Genomic DNA, 19568 nt, shown 5'->3' on the forward strand with positions numbered 1-19568 from the left:
CCCGCTCCGCCCGGCGGCGAGCCCGGCAGGGAGGCGGACGATCGCGGCCGAGATCGGGCGGGTCCTGATCGACCGGCGGGCGCAGGTCGGGCGTATGAGGCAGCCCGCTCCGCCGCCGCCGCCGTCCGCGCTGCGGGATGTGGCGCTGGACGTGGCCCCGGCGCTGAGCGGCCGAGCCGCCGCCATGGGAGCGAACGCGAACGGTACCGCGCTGCCCGAGCGCCTCCGCTTACCCGTCTGCTTCTTGGGCGTCTTCGCCTGCTACTTCTACTACGGCATCCTGCAGGAGAGCATGTGAGCGCCGGGGAGAGGGAGCCCCGGGGGCGGCCGTCCTCGCTGCGGGTCCCGGCCCCTGGGGGAGCCTTCCCCGGGCTGAGTCCCGCCCGGTGTCTCGGCGCGTCCCCGGGGGAGAGAGAGGGAGGCAGGCGGCTCCGGGCCGGGCCCCCGCCGCTGTCTTGACCGTGTCCCGTTACTTTCAGCACACGGGGACGGTACGGAGAAGGTGCCGAGCAGGAGAAATTCAAGTACGCCCTGACCCTGGTCTTCATCCAGTGCGTCATCAACGCCGCCTTCGCCAAGCTCCGTAAGTCGGGTCTCGGGAGCGGCCAACCGGGACTTGACACCCCCCGGGGGTGGGCTCCGCTCTGGGTCACTGGTCCGGGGTTCTTCCCCCCTGCCCTGTCCCGGAGGGGACGGTTGCGGCTGCTCTTCGGGCAGAGCGTTGGCGTCGAGCGTCCCTCGCGTCCCCGCGACGTTCTTCTAGAGGTTTGACTGTTGGCAGCTCCTCCTGACTTTCTTCTTCGTCGTCGTCCTTGCAGTGATCCGGTTTTTCGACGCCGTCAAAGCGGATCGCACCCGGAGCTGGCTCTACGCCGCCTGCTCGCTCTCCTACCTGGGCGCCATGGTTTCCAGCAATTCGGCTCTGCAGTTCGTCAGCTACCCCACTCAGGTGGAGCGGGGCTGGGGATGGGGGCAGAGGGTGTTCGTGTGTACGGTTTAGCACTCCGTTACCCGCTAACACTGGGGGTACCCCAAAAACGGGCACTGTGCAGGGGAAGCTAATGCTGTGGAAGAACCGGCTGGTGAAATAACGTGGAGGGAAACTGTGATTTTGACTTATTTTCCTGTAGCTGCGTCTGTGGGGCTGCAGCGCCATGTTTCAGTCAGCACTGGGTGTGTAGAGAGGGGTTAAGATTGCTTCGACTGTTCCAGAAAGAGCATAACAATCCCTAGAGATGATGGGAATTTGCTAATTGGGAGTCGGCACTAACGTTGGAGGGCTCGAGACAATTTCTGAAACCTTCACCATTCATTTAGCAGTTGCTCTGTGGTGGGGTTGGGTTTTGGGTTTTTTTTGCACGTCTTCTTTTTTGAAGTATCGGGTACGTTTTGTTGGAGGGGTGCAGCAGGGTGGTCTGATCCCGTAGGGTCACCCCTGTATTGCTGTGATCTCTCTCATCGCCAGCACGTGATGATATGTGAATAGTTAATATAATTTTTCTTTTGCAGGTCCTAGGTAAATCTTGTAAGCCCATTCCAGGTAAGCAAATTTCACATTTCTTCTCGTACGTTTGTGTGCATTACTCGTGCCCTCAACGAGGACCTCGGTTGTTGTCAAAATAGTGCATCTCCCCTCCTGTCTGCTCCGCTGTGGGAAAAGCAAGTGGTGTTTTATCTGTGTGTTGTTCTGTTGGGCCAAGTCAAACTCCCGTGAAAGGGTTCTGGGAGCGGTTTGTGATGTTGCTTCTTTACAGTCATGCTTTTAGGAGTGACTTTGCTGAGGAAGAAGTATCCACCGGCCAAGTATCTCTGCGTCCTGTTGATAGTCGCAGGCGTGGCCCTGTTTCTGTACAAACCTAAAAAGGGTGCTGGGAGTGATGACCACGTCTTTGGCTACGGAGAACTCCTTCTGGTGAGCACTGCCAAGGCACAAATAACCCTGGCAGGGGTGAGGAGGAACAAGCAGTTACAACACCGATAAGGCTGCGTCCTTTGTACCTAAAGCTGATGTGGAAACACTTCTGCAGAAGGACGCCTGGGTTTGAGGGGTGCGCTCTTAAGCTGTGGTATGAGATCAGTGCACGAGTACACGCGCATCCCTCTTAGCATGTGTTTTGAGGCCACAGAATTGCCATTTAATAGGTGATTGGGGTGTTTAAAAAAGAGGGGGAATGAATGCTCAAGATCTTCCCCATAGAGAGGAAATAAAGAATGAAGGTTTTCTTTGCTGTCTCTTATCTCTGTCTCGTCTTTTCTTAGCTGCTGTCCCTGACCTTGGATGGGCTGACTGGTGTATCTCAGGACCACATGAGAGCTCACTACCAAACGGGTTCCAATCACATGATGCTGAACGTTAATCTATGGTCCACCTTGTTCCTGGGGGCTGGTAAGGAACATCCTGCAAAAACCACAGCCACTGTGCCCAGAGACCGCCCTGGGACAGACACCCTGTGGGAAGAGACGTTGCGTCAAGCTCCAAAAATGGGCCTAGAACACTTTTTGCAAATTCCTTTATGTTTTGTTTTGGTTTTTTTTTCTTTGTATATAAAAAGTCGGGGTTGCTCAGTGTAGCTCTGCTCATGCCCACTAGAGGACACCGCTTCACGCAGAGTGCAGCTGCCCGACTCACTTGTGAGAAGTCAGGCTCGCTCTGTGCTCCTGGGTTTCTACCTGATGGCTCTCTCACGCTGGCAGAGAAGCAAACCGTACCAGTGTAGCTTTCGGCTCCAATTAGGGAGTGGCGCTTCTAATTGATTGCTGGGGACTGTTTTGTCAGAATTGGATCTGCAGTTAATGATTGCTTTTTTCATTAATTAACTAGGAAGGTGATCACTTTTTCTCCCGTTCTCTTTGTTTTCCACTGTGCGGAATTTAGTCTTTGCTTTTAGTAGCTGCTGTTGGGTTACAAGCATAAACTGAAATTATATGTAAACTGAAATTAACACTACTGCTTGGGCTGCCTTGGCTTGTAATTCATGCTTTTCATCTTGATCTTTCTTCCAGGGATACTGTTCACTGGAGAGCTCTGGGAGTTCTTGAGTTTTACGGAACGCTACCCCAGCATCATTTACAACATCCTACTGTTTGGCCTGACAAGTGCGCTGGGTCAGGTAAATACGCTTCCCGTGTTCTGCAGTCTTCACGGGGATGTGTTTGCCCAGTTCAGAGAGAGCAAAGTAAGGCTGCTTCACTTTCCGTTGCTTTGGCTGTTGCTTGCTTTCCGTACAGGCTACCTTCAGACTAAAACAGGTTTAAGTTTGTATGCAAATAGTCAGGATTTGAAATAAGATTCTTCGGCTCTGGCTCAATGGCTTTTCATCTGAAAAGAGGATCCGTGTTGTACTTTTTCCAGTCAGGCTGACAAAAGGTGTCTGTTTGTTTTTTACAGAGTTTTATTTTCATGACTGTGGTATACTTCGGACCTCTGACTTGTTCCATCATCACCACGACCCGCAAGTTCTTCACCATTTTAGCGTCCGTCATTCTATTTGCCAATCCCATCAGTACAATGCAGTGGGTGGGGACAGTCCTGGTGTTCTTGGGTAAGTCGGGGAAACAAACACCTGAGGCGTTTCCCCTGTTAACTTAAATAGAGGTGATGTATAGCGAGGGGAGAGCTAAAAAAAGACCCTGGTCAAAAAAAATCTAATAGTACTAGAACAGTCTGGATGGAAGAGGGAGTTAGTAGCCTTACCAGTGCACGGAAAGAGGAGTGTGACTTCTAGCAGATCTATTAGGTCTTTCCTCAACCCTCCACTGGGTGAGTCACTGCCTCTGAGTGCCCGTTAGTAAATCGCTGCTGTTAAGCTGATTTTTCACAAAGTTCCTTGTGTTATGTTTGTTTGAAGAATGTGAAGAAACTTGCTATGCACATGGATTATTTTATCTCTTTGCAGGCCTTGGACTCGATGCCAAATTTGGAAAGGGAGTAAAGAAGACATCACATTGAGGAAATGGTTGATCTCCGCAGTTGGAATGAACTTTTAATTTATTGTCTTGTACCTCAAAATCTGTTATGAAACTGGACTCAGGATAGGTAATCAGAAGGAGAGTGTTTGGATTTTTTTTGTTTTAGTTTTTTAATTCTGAATTGTCTTAAAAGTGTAATACTTTAGTTTTAATTGTAATTAAGCTTTTTTTTTTCTTCTGTAATCAAGGCTGCATTACTAGATCCTAGCAGCAGGATGAAATTCTTGCCTTAACAGGAAAAAAAACCTTCATATCTTTATTAAAGAAAAAGTGACAATGGCCACTTTTCCAGAACTTTAATTTCAGTATCGTTGGCTGATCTTGGGGAGAAACAGCACATCTCTCTCCAAGGAGAGGGCTAGTCTTAGAATTATGTTAGTTCTTTGGTGCGGCCTGGCAGGATCCCTGGATTAAATGCCTGTTGTTGAAGACAACCCCCTCTTCTGATTCATTGTATGATTTTTCTATAACTGAGTTGGTGGAGCAGCCAGTTGGACGTTCTTCCATTAAGACAATATGTGTAAACTCCGAGATGCATTATATCCTTCAGCTGAGCCCTTCTAAAACAGAAGCAACTCTTGGCATCTGTAAAAGTTTACAGGAAACCTGTTTAACCAGTGGGGCCCAAATTAATTCTTTTCATCCCTCCTGCTGATGAAGGAACAGGACCCTCTGCTGCTAAAACCATGCCAAGGTTGTGTGACAACAGCTTCTAAATGTTGAAAGGGCCCTTGTTAATTACCCACCATCATGGTGAGCTTACGAACACCCGCTCCTGAGCACAGGCTAGCTCCCCAGTGTTGTGTGGGGAGGAGTTATTATCATAATGATGCCTTCAGAGTTGGGGAGCAAAATTCTCTGAAGAGCAAACTTTACACATGAAAGCATGTTTCTACCAGCTGTCACTTGGTCTCCATCTGTTCTGTGGCTTTGGCCTTTTGCCCCTCCAGATGGGATCTTGATCTCTTTCCTGAGCGGCTGTTGTCAGTCTCTCCCTCTCCATCCCCTGCTTCCCCTACCCCTCCAGTGTTTCTTACAACTTTTTTGGCCTCAGATTTCGTTTTCATTTAATCTGTCTTACTATCCTATAGTTCTGCTCAAACAACACATTTTGTGGAAAATTAACCCCAGGGTATTAAAAGATTTTTCTTTGTCACCTTCGCCTCTTGGCTAACTTACATTGTCTTAAAGGTCAAGTGATAAGTAGCAAACAAACATGTTCTCAGTAGTAGAGAATCCTGAAGTAAAAGTTTCTGTGACTTAACTCCATGAATACTGCCTGGTGAACACCGTGTGCTGGCATCTGGTACTGTATGGAGATTCTGGCTTCCCTGAAGACAGTTATGCTTTCCAGTATCTCTAAGGTAATGAATACTATTTCCATTTTATAAGAGGGAGCAGAGAAATGGCATGACTTGTTCATGAACACTGTGGCAGAGATAAGAATTAATTAATTATCTTTTGTGTGATTTAATCATAAAACTATCTTTTCTCTGTGTTTATATGACTTGCAGTCCTCTATCTCTTAGCACTATCTTAAATTTAACCAATTCTCAAACTCAGCAACGAAAAGCAGCAAAAAGATTCTAGGCAAACTCTCCATTCTGTTAGTTTTGCAGACTTGTTTTCCCTTCTATTAAATTAGTTATCTAATGTAGGAATAGACCCAGCTCCCCTGTCGGTGTGCAAATACAAACACCTGAAAAATGCATTATAAATCACTTACTCCCTCAACCATTCACTTCCTTGTGATAATCTTGGAATTTCTGTTCAAACATGTTGCCTGTTAAGAATATTTGAGTCATTGCTGTTACAAACCACTACTCTATTCTAGAGCTACAAATGGTGTGCTACAAATCAAAGGGAAATCACTCTATTTTGATTCCACAGAAGCAGAATTGCTTATTAGCAATAATTCAATACTCACTAAAACTCTTGGGAAAGTATAAGATCAGAAATTGAGTGAGATAGCAGCAACCTTTTTCCACCATGTTATCAGTCTGTTATTGGTGATTTCCTTTTTATTTACAGCATCTCAAGCCAAATTGCCTCTTCTGTGTACAGAGACTGCTCTTCCTGAACTCTTCTCCCCCTAGTAACTCTAGGAGAGAATGTGTCTTAAAAAAAAAAAAAAAAAGGAAAAAAAAGACTTTGTTAATTCTTTTCTTAACCATTGAAAAGAAGCCAATATAGTTTCAAGTGAACTCTTGCTCAAAGCCACAGATCTGCCCCCTTCCCCACACTGCAGCAGCCTAGACGACCAGCAGAAAGAAAGAAGCTGGGAGCTTCCTAGAATCTATTTTCTAAGCCAAGATCTGTCTTTACCAATATCTCCAACTTGTCTGTATTCAGAGCACAGATTTAAAGATCAGTCTGCCAAAAAGAAAGAAAATAAAGAAGATTTTCTCTCTCCTGATTGCTGCAGGCTCCCTTGACCCACTTTAGCTCTAAAGTCTATTCCTGGTATTGCTCCAGCTTGGTTCTTGCTGCACCTCTGACTCTCAGTAAGAATTTCTTAAAACAAAGGCAGCTCTTGTACCTACCTTGAGCCTGAATCCTTTGGATTTCCTTGGACAGCTTGCTGTCTTCTCTCCAGACCTCACGTACTGCTAGATCCCAGAGGAGGCTACAAAAGCAATTCAAGAAGCTATTTTCAAATCGCCACTGCCTTTTCATCTTGGACAGTTCTAACAACACTGCCGCAAAACAGGTCCCCAGCTTTGAGCTGCTGGGAGGATTGCTCTAATACCTCTCCCCAGTGACAGACTGGTTGCCACATTTTGAGAAGCCTGCCTGGTGGGTTTTGGTGTATGTTCCTGCTTGAGTTAGCTGTCCCTTTATTTAAAGACAGGTAAACTCCAAGGGAACTGGGTTAGGATCCAGTAAAGTTTTCATCTTCCGTGTTACTTTTTCCTATTAGAAATGGTAGCTCTTCTTTGAGGTACCTTTTGCAGAGGGATAATTTTGTTTAATAATTTTTTGGCTTTGTTCTTTTTTTTTTTATAAACAGCGCAAGTGTCTTCAGAGGCAATGTTTGAATTTTTCGTGAAGTATCAGGAAAGGCTTTCTTTCAAGTAAGAGATTAGTAACATACAATGTGTTGACAGAACTTACTGCATAACATCTAGGGTATGGCTATGCAAAGGAATCTCTAACTGCTGCTGGCAAGTTATATTTTGCTTATTCAAAGAAGGAAGTGTTCTGTGGTAGCATGTGTACCTATAAGCAGCTCAGAGGTTTCAAGGAATCAAAGCACAGTGCCCAGGTCCTCTACCAACAGTCTGGGCTTCACTGGTCCTGCTATGACTCGGTTCATCTCTGCTTTTTTTTAGACATTCTCCAGTTTATTAGAAGGGTGCAAATCTAGTTAAATAAAAAAAGACTACCTTGTTCTTTTTAGTCTTGTGTGCTTGATCTGTCTTTCTTTCCCCAGCTGTAAGCAAGCAATAGTTTTGTGATAATGTCATATTTTCCAAAATGAAAAGTTTTTGTAAAGTGCAAAACATCACCCTCTGCAGCCAAGATGGTAGGTGCTTTGAACACTCACTGTGTAATGTTTTGAGTTTGGGCTGACTTGCCAAGGAGTTACTAAACGGAATGCTTGTGGTTTGCTCCTTCCTTAGCGGATGTGACTGGTCTTTCTCTGAGTAGAAGAGGAAGGGAAATCAGTTGAGTGGGAGATTAGTTTATTAAGTGCCTTAGACGAAGCCCTGCAAGTGCAAAACATGAAGGTCAGACTGAGAAGTTAGGAAGAGATTCCACCTTCCTCTCCTCTGCTTTTTGTTGTCCCAACAAAAGTCCCAGAGTCCCAACTCTGAGTCCATTTATGACTCAGCTAGTTACCAGCAGGGGGAACTGTTATTTCAATAATTTTCTAGAAATATAAGGAGAAAAACAACAAAAAAGCAGTTCCTCTTTAATTAGTGATATAACTGTACTTCAAGTCTTTGTGCTTACAGTAAAAACATAATGTGGAAATCAAGGTCTTCCATTTTTATTCTGCTTAATTCTTTTTTGACCATCAGCAGAGACTACATTGAAGCTAAGTCGTTAGAAGCTTTAGGACAATCACCATCTCTTCTGCAGAATGGCCTTCAGTACAGACAGCATGGGTATAAATAAGATTGTGCACACCTGCATGTCCTCTTGTCCTCATGTAACACAAAGAGCTGGCTTCCTGCACAGCAGCAGCCATTGGCATCAAAGTCGATGTTTTTGAAAACATTTCTGCCAGAATTCTCCTAGGAACCTTGTCAGTTCTTGGTGGTTCCAGGGAGATGAGAATAGTCACGCACGTACTGAGAATAAACAGCAGATTACATTGCTGCAGTGTTTGTGCCTGTTGTCCCTCCAGGAGGAGCTCGCTGATGTATCAGCTAAGAAAGGTGAAGTTTTATTTCATAGCTAACTGAGACATGGCATCCACAGGGGGGAAAATTTGGCAGCTGCGTTCCTTTTCCTTTCATCTTCCTTGTTTTTACGAGCTCCTTCTGCAACTCCATCAGCAGCTGTTTAAAAAAACCCAAATGTTTAGAGAGCACATAGAATAAGGTAGATGATACTGTATGCGTGTATATCTTGTAGAGGTAGATATAATTGTATAACAGTTATCATTTTCTGGTCACGGCGTAGTAAAGGCTGATGCTCAAATGACAACAGCTTAAGGGGTAAGGATGTTGCCATTACTGCTTTGAAATCAATGAATTGCCAATCTTGAAGATACCAGTTAAAAACCCCAACCCTAACGTTCTTAAGAACAACTAGGATTTATGCTGTGCCGCTCAGTTAAGAGTTGGTGATTATGTGAGCTTATCCTACAGGATTCCACACAGTCTTGCAAAGGAAATGGGAATTCCTATCAGATTTCATGGACCAAAAAGCACGTGAGAATCAGAATAGCACCCATAGGGGAAAACACATGCTAGCTTTAGAGTCCCACTTTAGCATGTAATAAGTTTATGCTGACTAGTAGTAGGAAGAAGTTTGTAAGGCCAATAGGGATGGGGTATGCATTTGGAATATGTACTCTTATAATAAACAGTTTCATACTTAGATTTACAATTCATACCTAACAGAATTTCAACAACAGTGATCCAGGGATGCATCTAAAGAACAGGAAAAACAGTATTTGCCTCAGACTGAAACTGAGCTGGATGTCACATTGGAATGAGGTATTTAAAGCTCTAAATATTTTAAGGAAAAAAATAAGATGAAAAGTGCATTTAAAGCTTCAGAATTAAATTAGCAAAAATAGTGATATGGCTCTTTTTCTTGCTATGCTTTTCTGCAGTGCTTGCAATGTTATTTTCATTCTTTTTGTATATTTATGCATGTATAGGATCCTGAACACTTAATACCACCTTTGTCATCACAGTTCAGTTACTTTGGCAAGTTCACAGCCTATTTTCAAAATTTTTATCAGCAATTAACCTGTTCTAAAGGAAAAAATTGTTCAGAAGACAGCATGGTTTTCATACACAGTACTTGTTGAAATACTGACTCATTCATTAGAGGTGTTTTGCTATAAGAATGCAAAAAAAGACTGCCAGAGTCAGGGATGGTGGTGTGTTTTTTCCTGGAAGTACATTCAGGTCCTTTTACTGGGTCTTCAGTTACTCCAAGAGCAGCACAAATGTGCAGCATTAGGCATTCCCAAGAGCAGTTCTATTAGCACAGACAAGTTGCTGAAGAATCCATAAAAGTTAAAATCCAGCCAGGTCAGTCATGGAAACCTTCCATTACTTGGAATAAGGACTAAGTCTTTTGCTTGACTGAAACTTGAAAATGGGAATGAATGGAGTGAAATATTTTAATAGGTATACATAATTTTGGGGACAGCAAGGAGAGATTTCCATAATGGTGCTCGTACATAGTGATTTGCTTTTCTGCAGGTGGGACTAGCACCCTCCACTTTTTAATCCAATGTTGTTGTAATTTCCCCTTTACAATAGCCAGTTTAAAGACAACACTAAGGAATCTTGCAGTGGCCCTGGAACATGAACAGAGGGCATAGTAGGCCCGTCTGCAATGGCCTTTTCTCATCATCAGCAGAAAACTGTTCTCCAAAGGACTATTTCCCACCTAAAATTAAACATTACAAGACAATAAAAATCTCAATCCTCTCAAGTACACTCACACAGTAGGGATCATTGTCTCCAGTTTCTGTGGTAGTGGAAAAAGTAGACAGTTGAGTGTGTGTCCTCTGGCAGCATGATTGCCTGACATTCATTAGCTAAACTTCTAAAAATCACTTCTCAGAACAATGCAAACTGTTTTCCAGGCAAAGGCTGCCTCTCTTATTCCGTATCAGCTTTGAGGAGTGGACTCTGCTTTCCAGGCAGATTTGCAGCCTGCTCTGATTTAGTTTATTCTCAGAATTGTAGTGTCACTTTCTCCCAAGGTCTTGAGAGATCTCATTCAGTGAACATGACAGGCTATAATTTGTTAATTAGTTTTACAGTGAATGTGGCAAGAAAAACAAAATCCTTGTCTCGGGATTAAAAAACACCATTTTGGATTAGCAGATTCTGCCTCTGCCTTAGGACCTGTGTGGCACTCTAATAACCTAAAGTGTTCCAATGATTACCAAGTTTGTTATTTTTGTACGAACAACTAGACTAGATCTGCAGAAAGGGAGTGTTCCCAACTACACCTGGAGAGGTGTAAAATTCAGATCTGAACACACTAAGCACAACTGAATTACCAGCTTCTTTAAATAACAAAGCCTGAGATGTATCAAGTTGGGCACTTCAAATTAGTCCATAGTTTTGACATAAGCCTTATTTTCTCTGGTTTGATAAATTCTAAGATGTCTTTTTTTTCCCCCCTTCTGTCTATATTGCATGAAGCATATTATCACTTAAAATCACAGAGGTACTGGTTAAGATAGCTTCATTAATATTCCTAAGCAGCAAGACACCATTAGCTGATAATTCAGGAAATGCCCAGGAAGAAATCAATTATTTTTGCAGTCAGTAAATATTTTAGGAAGTGTGAGTTACATAAATCTTGGGAACCCATACAGGATGCAACATTTCATTTCATTATCTATAAACTTACCCAGTCACAGAAAGGGATAGCACAGTCCAGTAAAGAAAGTAGTTCTGTAAATACTGGAATTAGCAACACCTAGTTTCCTACAGATTTGAGGTTTGTGGTTGATTGTGTCTCCCATTTAAGCGTTCTCCATATGCAGCATATTCAGAGTTTCTCCCCCATGCGGACACACTAGTGGTTATTAAACTGTAGTGTAATGTCTTAGAGCACTTGGGGAGGTCCCTTTTCTCTACCCAACCCTTACTTTGGTGGAACGTGGTAGAATGCAATGATCTCTGAGACCTCTACTTCTTTTTTTTTAATTTGGTTGGAAAACACTGCTGAATTAGAAGTTATTGAGGGATGGGGTAGAAAGATAGGAACAACCTAAACTTTGTCTCCTTAGAAAATCAGTTTAAGGATAATGTGTTCATGCAATTAATGACTACAGCATACAGATCTCTACAATAAGACCAAAATATTGCATGGACAGCCTTACTTTTGGCTGGTCTTTATGGCTTCTGAATGCTTGGTTTTGAAATCACTGTTCTAGAAAACAATTTTCTGTGCAATAACTGAATGCATCTTCAAATGAAATTAAACATCTGAATACTCATTACTGCCATTTTGGTTGCAGTAACTTAATGCCATAATAGACATTGCAGGGCATTGCTAATGAGAAGGCAAAACCAAAGAACTGATTAGCTCCACATTAAGCTCTTGGGTTCTATAAGGATGTTCTAGAGTAGCAATATTTAAGTCACAATACTTGCTAGAATTTGTGTAATAAAGTGCATATTGATAGCTAATATTTATCATTGTGTTGAAAGCACAAACTTAGAGAGCTCTCTTCCACCAGCATTAAAAAAATAGAACAAGACTAAACTGTCATCTAGTTATGAATCCTGATGCTGAGTAATTGAAAAATTCTTACTTTGTGGATACCTTAAAAATGCTACTTTTCCCTTAACTGGTGTTATTCCCTGCAAGGTCCAGGCTGCATATGCACTTTTACATTCTCCCTTTACTACATCACTTCTCTTCATTGTTCCCTACTTTTTTCATACTGGATTTACTTCCTCTCTTTTTCTCCCCCCCCCTCCCCACCCCTTCAGCTGTTTGAGCCCTTTATGCTCATTCATACTTTCATGCTCTGTTATACAGAGTGAATCTTATCCTCAATTTTCAACTCTTTTGTCCAATTATCTCTCTGTACCTCTAGAAGGGGAAAACAGCAGTGATAAAAAACCTCAGACTCTGTTACAGTCCGTTCCCACTTCTCCACTAAGGAAGATTGCTGTGATAACATTGAAGATTAATTCTTGTTTGTGGAGAAGAGCTGGTTTGAATAAATCGGAGGACTTCTGACAATGTTCTGAGCTCCTCTACTCTGCAGGTGCTAGCAGAGTTAACAGCATCTTGGAGAAAGGAAAATAATTTCACAGACCATTAGGGCTGGTGGGAAGCAGCAGGATCAGGTTTTAATGAATACAGGATCAAAAGCATCTTAAAGCAAACCAGCACTGAAAACAAGAGCAGGCTCATCAGGGAAGACAGGAGATGCTTCTAACGAGAAACAAAGCACCAACTCAAAGACGTTAGGGAGTCACTTTCTCACAATAGTGCATTTTAAAGTATAATTTCCTCTTCTAAAAAATTAGCTTTGATACTTTTCCAATACATGCAAAAATAGCACCATGAACAGATTCCCTGCAATTAAAATCTCTAAGTCAGAGTTTTTCCAAAGGAGGTCAAGATTTTGTTAAACAATGTTTGTTTTCTCACAAATAAAAGTAGTTTTTAATCGCAGCAACAATGACTAAGTTAAGTTATCTTACAGTATTTTGAAGTCAGGAAAGCAAATTTGGACAAGAAATATGCATAGCAGGAAACTCAGAATGGTTTGTATGTGAAAAAGGAGAGTATCCCACCACTAACAGCAGGCACTTTCTCATAGAAGTGCTGATTGCTATTGTGTTTTCTACTGAATTTAATGCTGTATGTATGTGGTGGCTGTGCTAGAGCAAATTTATCCTTTCATGCTCCAAGGGACATAGGTGCTACTGGATCCAAATGTAATGAAAGTAGAAGCTAATTGCTTAAGTGCTCAGGCAATGATGGTTTTGAGCACATGCATAACTAGAAACTGGCAACGCTTAAGTGAACTTTCAGGTAAGAAAGGGCAGTACCTGAAAAATATAGGTACCTGTGATTTTATACATCTGTTGAAGAAGAACTGGTTTTAGTCATAGTTTTGAATCCGGATGCCTAAAACCCACCTAATTCTTATACTCTTCTGGATTTCTGCTTTGAAACTGGAAGCAACTGGTTTTCCAATTTTTTCTCTTTTTTTTTTTTGTAATATGAGTAAGCTGCTTAACTTCTTTACACTTTTAAAAGTTTTAAAAGATGGGTAACATTCAACTTACCCTCCTACTCCATCCAACACTGAAGATTACTTAATTTATAGTGAAGGAAAAGTGGGGATACTGGACGCTATCTAGCTCAGTACTTGCTATTCTGTTGCAAATTAAATTTTGAGGAAAAGGGTTGCAAAAGAAAAAACTCATCCGTTTCCTTTCCCTGGAGAATGCTCAGACTTACATAGTTCAAAGCAGCCAGTATCTCAGAAGCTTTTCCTTTCATCACAAACCATATCGGCACTTAACTGTCCTCTAGTGTGCTCTGCTAGTGCCAAAGCTTAGACTCCTTTGACAAGATAAATAATAATGTAGGCTTTGTACTGGGCTAGGTGAGAGCATGACATTTTCAAGAGGATGGAGATACCCTAGCAGAAGTCAGACTGGAAGGATAACCTATTAGATACTAGATTTTTAATTGGTTATGACACAAATATTACTATTTCACAATGAAACCATAAAAGCCTATAATACCAAGATTCTTTTTATGTCTTAAATTTCAAACAAACAAACAAACAGTAACCATATCCTCAAACCAAGCAACGATTGCATTACTGTTTGTGAATATACCACAGCATTCCTTTTGCGTTACATATGGAAAATGAGTTACATAGATGTCTCACTGGTACAAGGAGAGGTGAATCAAGCAACTTGCCATGTTTGTGTGACTGTTACATATATAAAAGCTTCATTAAGTCTCCCCAGTGACTGGAGATGGGTTTTGTTTAGAATGGTTTTGTTTGTTTTTGTAACAAAGATAGCAAATACAGGAAATAATTAAATAACTGTGTTTTCATACTCTCCCAATCATCAGGAGCCTATATGAGATTTTAATTAGTGCTGCATTTTCAATAACTCTGTATCCGTACGTGTTGCAGATTCTTTCCTGGATAACAGGGAGATAATTATGAGAATCCTGTTTTTCAGTCTCTCACTAAAGGGATGGCTGATATATTTAATCATGATGTAGAAATGCTGGCAGCTTTCTCTGAGTTCAGCCTCTCTCTAATTACATTTCTAGATTTTTAGTAAATTGAAAGGGAAAACGTAGGAACAAAATAATTAAAACCAAAGAGGAAGTGAATATTAAAAAGCAGGAGCTATTTAAAATTCTTGCACACGACTTTCATGGACATCAGTTTAATCAGCTTCACATAAAAATCAAACTTACATATACACAAAAGTAACAACTCCAAACCTGTATGTACATTAGCATTTACTGGTTCTTTTCATGCAGAAAAAACAACCTGTCTTGTATCACTCAGATGATACTGAGAATTATCCCCAAAGTGAATGCATTTGAGAATTTGGTACTCTCATGTGGACAGTAGTGTCAAAACACACATACATCAGCATATCCCCATGCAAGTTTTCAAGGTTCAAGCAGTACCTGCACCTAGGAATTGTCCAGTAATTTTATTACAGAATTGTATTAAAGATAGAAGGTGGTAGGGTTTGTGAAGAGTAAGTGACAGCATTTCACTTCTATCTGTCACTTATGAGGGCAGAATTGACCCTAAATAACTTTTTCATATGAAGGAGAGTGAAATTCGATCTTCATTTTCACAGCTACATGATTTAATTTTCTACTTCCTGGGAACAAGAGAATTTTGATCAGGAGAACGTCATAAACTGCAAAAGAGGTTGACCTCCCTACCGCTAAGTGACACATGGCCAGTGTTGAATTAAAGGAGACATTTCTGTTTGTTCTATCTAAGAAAGCCCTTGTATCAAAAGTCTGCAGCCTAAGTGCTCTAATGCAGAAGGGGAGGGGGGAAATCTCTCTGTTTTCTCTAAAACTGGTGCTGTAATTTCCTTTTGTACTTCAACTGTAAGAGGATAAATACATCAGTAAAAATCCGCAGTTTGTATTGAGAATATAAAATCCAGGATAATGGGTAGGGTAAGAAAATAAGTTTCTAGGAGAAACGTGTAGCCAGAATAGGAATGCTGATACCAATTCCGTACTTCCCAAGAGGCAGTTTTATGGCATTTCTTCATTATCAATGCAGCATTACCTGCTGTTTTGTCACCATAGGCAGCAGTTTGTGAAATGAAGGAATGAAGCAGGGTCCAAGAATTGGTCATGACTTGGATGAGATACTTGCCAGGAAAACCCAGGACACTGCAGAAAATGTTAGCAATAAAACAGGGAATATTCTCTGAGTCAGTAGTGGACATATGTGGCAGCCTAGTGTACAGGACCAATTGTGCTATGAGAAGCAGCATTTTTCATCTGAGAGAATGAGATATGAAATAAAAAGCCTTTGCATCTTTCATTTCAGTAAGTATAGCTGTGATATGTATTACGTAACCTGGCTAATTTGGTTATTGGGGTGCTTTGTGTGTAATTGTATTAATTCACTCTAAGATGAGACTGAAACTGGCAGGAAAGAAAGACTAGTTCTGGATAAACTTCTCTACAAACATTCAAGTAATTAAGGATTATTAACAATGAAAATTTTGCTCTGGTTGCAAACCATTACAAATTAGAAGAGAAGACCCATACATAGACGAGATCTTAGGATCACAGGGTAATTTGGGTTGGGACTTCAGGACATCATCTAGTCCAACCTGCTCAAAACAGGGTCACCTATGAGATCTGACAAGCTTGCTCAGGGCTTTATTTAATCAGGCCTTGAAAACCCCCAATAGAGACTGCGTAGTCTCTCTGGGCAACCTGTCCAAATGCTCATCTATGGTCATGATGAAAAAAAATCTGATATCCAGTCTAAATCTCTCGGTTTTACTTTTGTTTCTCATCCTCCTGCCATGTACCACTGTGAAGTGCCTGGCTCCATTTGCTTGATAACCCCCTTGTGGGTACCGAAAGGTCTATAAGGTCTCCCTTAAGCTTTTGATCTAGGCCCCTGAATGACAGACATAAAGCATGTTTGCTTTATAATCCTTTTCTCAAAATGTTAAAATAAATGCTGTGCTTTGAGAAAACTCCCCAATCATCCTCAAACTTGGCAAGAAATTTTCATTGTGCAAGTGTGGGGAGCCGTTCTTCACAAGCACTGGCGACCTGTGTGCTGAAACGGCCCACAACCCAGCCTTAAGTGAGAGAAGGGGGAAGAACTGTTTGTATTTTCACTACGCAACAGTAAGCCCGACCCTCAACGGAACAAGGAGGAAAGGTGAAACCAGACCACACCACCACACCAAGAGAAAAAAAAGTACACCCTCTCATCTCCCCTCACACTTCCTCCCGGAGTGAAGAGATTTAAAATAAAACCCTACACCAACTCCAAGCAGAGCCCTCAACCCTCACACAACACCAGAACAAAAGAGTTCTCCAAAGCAGAAAGCGGAGAACGGCGCGCCGTTACCCCCGCCAGCCGATTCCTCACAGAGCCGTGAGGAAAGGGCAGCCGGCGCGCGCCACCTCACTCGACGCCTTTCCCGCCTTTTCCCCCGCCTCCCTTGCTCCCCGTCCCTCCCCGCGCAGGCGCAGCTCGCCGCTCTCCGAGAGGCGGGTGTTTGTGGGGAGCCCGGATGTGTCAGTTTAGGGCGGTATGAGGAGACCGCAAGGGGACAGCAGGCAGCGGTATCCTTCTCAGGTGAGGTGGGAGGGGCCGTGCGGGGAAAAGAAGAAAAAAAAAAAGGAATTGGGCGAGGACTTGGAAACCTCCACAGGGACGGGGGGAAGGTAGTGTTGTTGTCGTCGTCGCCCCCCCCCCCGCTTGCCTCTGCGAGGTGTATGCGGGGCAGCTCGCCTCTGTTCGCTGCGGCGGCCCTGCCACACGACTGGGAAGTGAGAGACCCGCACGGGCCTGCCCGTCCTCCCCCGTCTTGTTTTTAAGTGGCACTGCGACAAGGAGTCGCTCTTCGCCAAATAGTGAGCCGTGACACTTGAGGGGACCCCAGGGCACACAGCGCATGCTCCACCGCGCTGCCAGAATGTGAGCCGCCGAGAGGAGAAGCGGGAGGACGGCGCCCCAGCGCGCATGCGCAGCGGAGGGGAGGGGGGAAGAGGGCGTGTTCGGAGGCGCGGGCGCATGCGCGGAAGCTGGACTGGCGGCAGAGGGCGCGTGTACAGGAGGAAGCTGGAGGCGGGCGGTTGGGTCGTGCGCGAGATTTTAATACGCATGCACAGTGTTTTTTTTGCGCGGGGGCGGGGCGGCGTGGTTCGCCTGTTGCGCATGCGCGGCCGGGAGGGGAGCGCTGGGAACAGCCATATCCTGCTTGTTCGTCAACTCGGCGCCTGCGCAGAAGGCTTCTGCGGGGACTTGCGGAATATTGAGCCTCTGCATCTGCTTGGGGGGAATCGGAGGAGGAAGACATGCTGCCAAATAGTGAGCTCCAGCTGCTGGTGTTCTCCTAGGGGGGCTGGCTGCGGAGTGGGGGGGCAGAGTCCGGGGGGCGAGAACCCCACCCGCCGCACCTGCCTGGGACAGGGCTTCTCGGGCTTCCCCGCCTGCCTCGGAGCAGGGCTTCCTCCGGCGGTAGGAGTCACTCGTAGGGCCAGGAGGTAAGAGCTGTGGGGAAGGGGGGCAGGAGTTGAGGGGAGAGAGGGATCAGTCGCTTGGCTGGGTGGAAGGGTGCGAGCGAGGGAGCAGGGCCTGAGGGGGGGGGGGTGCGGCGGGGAAAAGTTGGGGGGAGGCCTGGTTAGGGGATTCCTAGAGATCCCCGGGCAGGGATAGAGGTTCAGTGGGGTGCCAGGAACTGAGTAAGGAAACACGAGTGGGAGAAAGGAAATAAGGGCTGGAGTGGAAAAACTGAGATGACTAACAGCATAACCAAGTAAGGGATGACAGGTTGTAGCTTCACCACTGAGGACTGTGAGGCACATTTCTAAATCGGGAGGGAACTCGGGCTTCGTATGAATTAGACCCCAGGGTGTCTGGGATCTGTACTGGTATTTCTTAGCTGTGTCTCAGGCCTGTAGTGGTGTTTAAAGGAAGTGGTGCATCATCATGCAGTATGGAAAGGCAAAAGAATTCCCTTTCGCAGTTAAGTGTGTTGCTAATGTGATTTGATAGCAGAGTGCTGGTACTTGGTACAGGCATTATCTTGATTAGTGATAGGTGATATTATAAAGGTAAAATATTATTCCCGGAGTATTTGTCAAGCTGCCTGTGAAATGGAATTGTCTTTTTCTGACAGGAGGTTTTAGATGGGAGAAAAATATAGACTGTAATGTTATTTGTTGGCATTTTTCTGTAACTCAGCACTATTAAATGTGTTTACATTTGTGATTGTAGAGCGTCATTGTGACATAATGAAAAGGAATACTTTTTTGTGATCTCTTTTATTTTTTTCCTTTGCTTTTAGAGTTCTAAGTGGTTTTGTCTGGAGTGGCTTGATGGGAAGCCCTATAAAAGTCTGAAGAATTAGATTATTATTTATGCTTTATAAAACAGAACTCTTTGGTTATAAAAAAAACTAAATTAGTTAAGTAAAACATATACCTGGCTTGCTTCTTTTTCAGTGACATTTCTAACCAGATGCCCAGAGTGATTTGGTTTCATTATGTCACTTGCTTCATTGTGACCTGAAGAAAAAAGATTATTTTTTTTTTCTTAATGGTACTTCTGTCATGGATGGGTATCAAAATCAAGACAACATGATAGCAGAAGTACATTGCAAGCTGTCATCCTGTCACTGTATCAGTAGAGGACAGTAATACAAAACTGTACCTACCATAAGATCATAGAAACTACTATCAAATCTATTACCCCGATTTACTTGAGTATAGTTACCACTATTATAAAACTAATTGTGTTTACTCCCCAAAACCTCCAGGATTTGCCCATAGATACAGATCAGGGAGGGAGTTAAAACGGAAGGGGTTTTGGTTTGACACATGGTCTCAGTAAGCAGTACCATCGCTGACTGCACAGATCATAGTGGAGTGTTTAAAAAAATACTATTTCTTGTGTAATTGGTCTTAGAATTACCTGATGTTTTAACACGGAGAAGGTACCAGTACTGGCAATAGTATTAGGTTGATTAGACTTGATAAATGTTAAAAACAATTCCATTCACCAGAGTCTTCTCTCAATTAGTTTCCACTGAACCAGCTTGACCAGTGTGGGGGGAGGTTTAGGGTTAATCTCTGAACTGCAGCTGAGCCTCTAGATGGACCTAGTGTTAGGTATGTACTGTGAACTGAGTTCGTTGCCCTGTGTGATTTTTCTA

The 19568-nt window shown here is 43.4% G+C and overlaps 2 protein-coding genes across 4 annotated transcripts in view; both read left to right on the forward strand.

The window, feature by feature from the left end:
• The first annotated feature begins 105 nt into the window (after nucleotides 1-105).
• SLC35B1 (solute carrier family 35, member B1) lies at nucleotides 106-5238 on the forward strand. Its single transcript, XM_010585469.1, has 9 exons — nucleotides 106-294; nucleotides 480-583; nucleotides 819-949; nucleotides 1510-1540; nucleotides 1755-1912; nucleotides 2260-2386; nucleotides 3004-3110; nucleotides 3389-3542; nucleotides 3897-5238. Exons 1-9 carry the CDS (start codon nucleotides 185-187, stop codon nucleotides 3947-3949), a joined length of 975 nt encoding a protein of 324 aa, XP_010583771.1. The 5' UTR covers nucleotides 106-184; the 3' UTR covers nucleotides 3950-5238.
• Nucleotides 5239-16902: 11664 nt separating this feature from the next.
• Nucleotides 16903-19568, forward strand: part of SPOP (speckle-type POZ protein) — a 30735-nt gene continuing 28069 nt past the window's right edge. The window contains exon 1 of one of the 3 annotated variants that reach the window (XM_010585471.1): nucleotides 16903-16987. The gene's annotated coding sequence lies outside the window, so the exon portion shown is untranslated. Of the gene's footprint in view, nucleotides 16988-17593; nucleotides 17899-19568 lie in introns of those variants that run through there. The other 2 variants (XM_010585472.1, XM_010585470.1) reach the window with 2 other exon arrangements.

This window comes from Haliaeetus leucocephalus, unplaced genomic scaffold, assembly GCF_000737465.1.
Source record: "Haliaeetus leucocephalus isolate CR32 unplaced genomic scaffold, Haliaeetus_leucocephalus-4.0 Scaffold110, whole genome shotgun sequence".
NCBI classification, from domain to species: domain Eukaryota; kingdom Metazoa; phylum Chordata; class Aves; order Accipitriformes; family Accipitridae; genus Haliaeetus; species Haliaeetus leucocephalus.